The following is a 6,171-nucleotide window of genomic DNA, read 5'->3' on the forward strand; positions in this document are numbered from 1 at the left end:
TACCCTTGTTACATTAGGCGCATGGAGCATCCGGGCGTCCAGTTCACTTTAACTCTAATACTTTTGATTCGATGTCAAAATTTATGTGTATAAATCGAAATGTAACAAATAGTAAACCTGAATGATAATTTGTAAGATATGATGTATTTACATTAAGAACCTTTTTAGTTGAACTCACAAAAACTTAAATTGTGAATTTGCTTCTCTAACTATGCTGGCTAGTAGTAACTGCTTGGAAGTTCTGTTTTCCTAACAAAAAGTTTAAATTCTACTTCCTAGGTTTCAATTTTAGGTGTCTTCATTTAGCTAGATAAGAAACTTAAGAAATAAAGAAAAAAATTTAAATTTTAAATTAAAAACTCATATAATCCTTTAAATTAGATGATATTCAATTTGAGACGCTTAATTTGATATGGAGGAAGTATGGCTCAAGCATTTCTCATCAATCCACTCACGTTTCCCTTCAAAACCATTTAAAAAAGAAAAAGGAAAACAAGAAAGAAAAAAATTGAGAAAAGAATTATAACATCAGAAATCGAACTCTCAAAATTCGCATAGACAAAAGAGTAAAAGTTCAGAGTCATCAACTAATCTAGTAAGATTCTTCACGTTTCCTTGTCTACTATTTGTACTTCCACAAGTGTTCCAACTTCAGTTCACAGGATAATTCTGAATTCACTCTGCAGCCATGGAACAAAAACAACCACACCCCAAAACTGATAACTTTTCTATAGCGGTTGATTACGATCACAAAGCCACAGAATTCCGCCCATTCTCACTATCTTCACCTCACATGCGAGCTTTCCACCTCGCATGGCTCTCACTCTTCTCCTGCTTCTTCTCAACTTTTGCAATTCCTCCACTTCTCGAAGTCATTCGTAAAGACCTCAATCTCACCCAAACTGACATCGGTAGAGCCGGAATCGCTTCCTTCATCGGTTCCATTTTCTCCCGTCTCGCTATGGGACCCGCATGTGACATGTTCGGTCCACGTATTGCCTCTGCCACCCTGTCCCTTCTCACTGCCCCCATAGTTCTCTCTACTTCTCTAATCTCCTCCGCAAATAGCTTCATACTAGTTCGATTTCTCATTGGATTTTGCCTTGCAAATTTCGTTGCAAGTCAGTTTTGGATGAGCTCAATGTTCTCTGGATGTGTTGTTGGACTTGCTAATGGATTTGCTGCTGGTTGGGCTAATGTAGGCTCTGGCATGACACAATTAGCCATGCCGCTTGTGTATACTATGTTCACAAATTGCTTAAACATTCCTTCGTACATTTCGTGGCGTATAGCGTTCATTTTCCCAGCAATTTTCCAAGCGGGGACCGCAATTTTGGTCCTCGTATATGGCCAGGACTTGCCTGATGGGAACTACAAACGTAAGATTACAAATAAACAAAGTGAAAATTTGTGGAGCGTAGTTTTCAACGGGCTAAAGAATTACAGGGGATGGATATTGGGATTAACGTATGGATTCTGTTTCGGAGTTGAATTAACTACGGATAACATAATAGCGGAGTATTTTTACAATAGATTTCATGTGAATATTGATATGGCAGGGGCAATTGCGGCGAGTTTTGGGCTAGCAAATTGTGTGTCGAGGCCTGTTGGTGGGATTATTTCAGATAAAATGGGGAAGAGATTTGGGATGAGAGGGAGGTTGTGGAGTTTGTGGGGGGTGCAGACGGTGGCTGGATTGACGTGCGTGCTGCTTGGTCGAGTGAATACAGTAGGGCCGTCTGTTCTTGTTATGGCTTGTTTTTCTCTGTTCGTTCAAGCTGCTTCTGGACTCACGTTTGGCATTGTGCCCTTCGTATCCAAAAGGTACCCCCTCCGTCCCAGCTCATATGACTTAATTTAATTTGATAAATATTTAAGAAGTAAATTAAAAAAAGTTTAAAATTTATGATCAAAAATAAATAGTATATCATTTTTTTTTATCCGTCTCAAAAAAAAATCATATTTTTTTATTTGGTAACTATTTAATGACATAAGAAAAAATAATTAAAAAGTAAACATTAAAATAACTTTATGAGGGACAATTTTATAAACTTTACAAAATCTATCATTTATTTCTTAAATTATATATCTGAACAAAAGGTGATATATGAAATGAGACGAAGAAAATATAGTAAATTATATAAATAATTAGGAAATATAGAGTACCATAAATTCCTGTTTTTTTTCAATAATCTTTAATAAGTGGTCGTAGTGATATTTTCTTCTATTATGATGTGTTCCTTAGTTGTATATTCATAATAATATTGTATTATACCTTACACAATAACTACGCCTCAATTCTTGCGATATATGATGCAACTCCTATGTTTTAAAATAATTTATCTTATTTGATACTCCTCTTATGAAAATATTTATTAAAAAATTATTTTTTAAAATTAATTTTATTAATTATACTTTAAAATTATAAATTTGAATATATAATCATTTAGTTATAGAAGTAATATTAGAAAAATATAATAAAATTCTCTTGATTTCATAAATAAGGCACTTAAAATTGAAACAAATACTTTTATCAAGTAACTCAACTAAAATGAAATGAAGTGAGTACAAAATAACCACAAGTGACTTTAATATGTGATACTCCCGTGTTTCAAATAGTTGATTCTCTTTATAAAAATATTTATTTTAATTGAATTATTCTTTTTATAAAATCAAAAAAATATTATTATATTCATTCAATATTATTCTTATTATTAAATAAATAAATAAAATATATATATTTAAATTTATATTTTCAAATCATAATTAATAAGATTGATACGGTAAAATAAACACCTAACAATTTTTTTTCCTAAAGAGAGTCAATATGTGTCAACTATTTTGAAAAGAAGGGAGTACTATATTCGTTATTGTTTTTAAAAACTTCTACTCTGTTCGTTCACTTTTACTTACTTCCTCCATTTGTTTTTACTTGTCACTTATTTTTCAATTAAATTTTTCTTTTTATTTATTATTTTTGACATAGCAAGAAACTATAATTTTTCTTTCTATTTTATCCTTAGCATTAAATATTTATTCACTAAACTAATTTTAAACAATAGTAAACATCAATTAATAGGGATATTATAGTGAAGTAGCCATGTCAATAATTATTTTTTCAATAAATATGTTAAGTCAAAATATGACAAGTAAAAAGTAAACGAAAAGATTATCACATTTTGACTTAACACACTTATTAAAAAAATATCATTATTGATATGGTTATTTTATCATGTTGCACCGATTAATTAAGTTTAGAGTATTATCTCTAGAAAATATTTTGAAAAATAAATAATTACTACTAAGAATAAAATAAAAAAATATTTTTATTTTTTTAATATTTAAAAAATGATAAGTAAAATAAAAATTTATTTTAGAAATAAATGACAAATAAGTTAACATTAGTTATGAAATTTTTACATATATAATTATATACAGAGTATTGACTTGTTTTAATATTTTTGATAGGTTAGCTTAAGCTCCTTTATTGAATTCTTTGTTAATTCAAATAATGGTGTCATCGTCATGTTAATAGACGAAACGAGGTTCCTTTTCCAAAGAGGGTATTCTTTAAACGAACACTCTTTTCGTTTAATTTGTCTGATGTTTTATTTTAATCTGTTTAAAAAAAATTATTTATTTTTTTAATAATTTTTAATTTTAGTTTTCTGCATGGCATATTTAAGAATATAAAATTAAAAAATATTTTAATATATTTTACATATCTTTAATTTAAGAGGATAAGATAGAAAGTCTTTTTTATTTTCTTAAAATATATGTGTCAAGCCAAAAACGGAAGGAGCAATATTTTTTTCATATTTACTTCCTCTATTTCAAAATAATTAAATTTCTAAATTATTTTTTAATGTTCAAAATAAATAAATTATTCATTTTTCAAAAGACATGTTGAAAATTTCTTCAGTTTTATTCTTAATTTACACTTTCTAGATTATGAGTTTCAAGAGACTTAATTGACTTTATTTTAATATAACTGAATTTCAATAATAGTTTGATAATATTTAAAAGGGTAAACATAAAAAGTAAAGTACAATTTATGTCCTAATTTCTTTTTCTCAATAAGTGTAGACAAAAATACATTTATTTTGATTTAGTGAGAGTAATAAGTATCTAAATTAACCTCAAACTTTTTAATTTTTACCTTCACATAAATAATTGGTAAAAAAAAATAAAAATCTGTAACTTATTTTAAATAATAAACTTCCAAATTTTTGCCTTTTCTCGTAATGAAACCAAGCCAAACGTCTTCAATAAATTGTGCGGCCGGGGGAAGGAGTAGTTGTTTTCAAACCAGAGTTGTTAAATTTTGAACAACTTTTAAAATTCAAATTGTGGCACGTAATTAAAATGGAAGGAGTGATAGTTTAGTTATCTATTAGTTTTTGGATTGATACATCCATGCAAGGGAATTTGAGTCCTCTTTCTCTTTGAATTGCGAAACACTGATGTTTTCGACTAGGACAGGAGAGGGTTTAATGTACTTTTATTTTAGTTGAAGTTCATTAATCATCTATTGCGATGACAGGGGAAATGGTATCCCTTTTTGAAATATTCACCTAAATTGATAAGTAGGAAGCAGATCCAACGTCCTAATTTTAGTTGATTGTGCGTAAGTGTAAAAGAAATGATTTTTTTTTAATACTTGTAACCTAACATAAATTTTAAACGTTTGTGTACGCAGATGGAGCTATAGTTTTGTTTACCAATTTGGTAGCTCAATCTAATAGCTTCGATCTAGATTTTATATTTATATATTACCAAGTTTATTTTCTATAATATTTGATTTATTCAGAATTCTGTGAGTGGTTTTCTCTGAAAATCTACAAATTCTGAATATTAATTCGACTGAGCATCTTTAACTAGTTGATACACCCTCCTCAGTAGTAAAACATCCTATGACTGGTTAGCTAATGTACCTAGTCAAGTCGATGTTAAGAGCATAGTCATACTATTAGGAGTCAGAATAGGACACGTGTAAAAACCAGCTCGATGGATTAATTAATATTCATATTTGCTTTCATGACCCCTCCCCCCATGCCCACCCCCCACACACACCCTCCTTATTTGCATTATCATTATTAAAAATAAAGTTTTTTCCACTATATATATTTAATAAAAAATATTCGTTGTAAAATATAAATTTTTTATTTCTTCTCTATTGAATCAACTCAATGAGAAATGCAGGACGACTAAAATATTTTCATCAAAATATTGAAAGCTTTCTAATTGTACGCTATTACTTCTTTTTTTTTTTTCACTAATTCAATCAAAATATCTATCCTAATAACCACCGAACAGTTTCACTAGAAATATACCTATTTTTTAACAGTGGATTAACGTTCTAGCCGTAAAATCAACGCATTTCTTAAGTAATTTGTCCTTTTGTAATGTATGTTTTGCAGGTCGTTAGGAGTGATATCAGGCATGACAGGAAGCTGTGGGACATTAGGCGCAGTGATAACACAGCTCCTGCTATTTTCAGGTTCCACAAAATTCTCCACCCAAACAAGCATATCAATTATGGGCCTAATGATGCTTGTCTTCACTCTGCCTATTACACTCATCTACTTTCCCAGGTGGGGTGGAATGTTTTGTGCTTCTTCAATTGATGAAGAAGATGATGAAAACTACCACCTACTAAATTAACAATCACGTTGGATGCAGAAGTTAAATTAAGTGTTAAATTAAAGTATATGTGAGAAGTAAGTTGTATAGCTAGGATTTTAAATAGCAATTTGTATCATGTATACTTAGTTATGTATTAAAACGGGTAGTTAGTTATGTATTAAAATGGGGTATGGAGTGTTTATAATGCACTTATAGTCTCAATTTAATGTTAAGACTTAATTTGGAACGTCCATGAAATAATTGGTGTGAGAATGTAATCTCTTCATTATTAAATATTAGTTATGAATTTATATTAATTGTGTTGCAAAAAAAATAATAATTTTTACACTCTCAATCAAATGCTCTAATAATATTGATAATTAATATTTAATGACACAAATATTAAATACGAATGGAATATATCTTTTCTATTGCGTCAATTATACATACCATAATATGACAAGTCACTAATGTGAATTATATATGTCGATTATATATAGGTTTTTTGTGATAAATATTTCCTTTCACATACTATTACAATATCAA

General features: G+C 29.2%; 1 protein-coding gene across 1 annotated transcript; it reads left to right on the forward strand.

The window, feature by feature from the left end:
- Positions 1–285: 285 nt before the first annotated feature.
- Positions 286–5,943, forward strand: LOC107858815 (high affinity nitrate transporter 2.7). The gene is made up of 2 exons (XM_016703604.2): positions 286–1,824; positions 5,421–5,943. The coding sequence occupies exons 1-2, from the start codon at positions 689–691 to the stop codon at positions 5,662–5,664; spliced, it is 1,380 nt and encodes a 459-aa protein (XP_016559090.1). The 5' UTR covers positions 286–688; the 3' UTR covers positions 5,665–5,943.
- Positions 5,944–6,171: the final 228 nt, after the last annotated feature.

The sequence above is a fragment of the Capsicum annuum genome, chromosome 2, assembly GCF_002878395.1.
Source record: "Capsicum annuum cultivar UCD-10X-F1 chromosome 2, UCD10Xv1.1, whole genome shotgun sequence".
Lineage (NCBI taxonomy): Eukaryota > Viridiplantae > Streptophyta > Magnoliopsida > Solanales > Solanaceae > Capsicum > Capsicum annuum.

What these genes read in the sequence shown, in the direction of transcription:
- LOC107858815 (XM_016703604.2), top strand. Translation starts at nt 689, where the DNA reads ATGGAACAAAAACAACCACACCCCAAAACTGATAACTTTTCTATAGCG. An exon ending in GTGCCCTTCGTATCCAAAAG is followed by an intron (nt 1,825 to 5,420) that starts GTACCCCCTCCG and finishes TATGTTTTGCAG; the next exon opens with GTCGTTAGGAGTGATATCAG.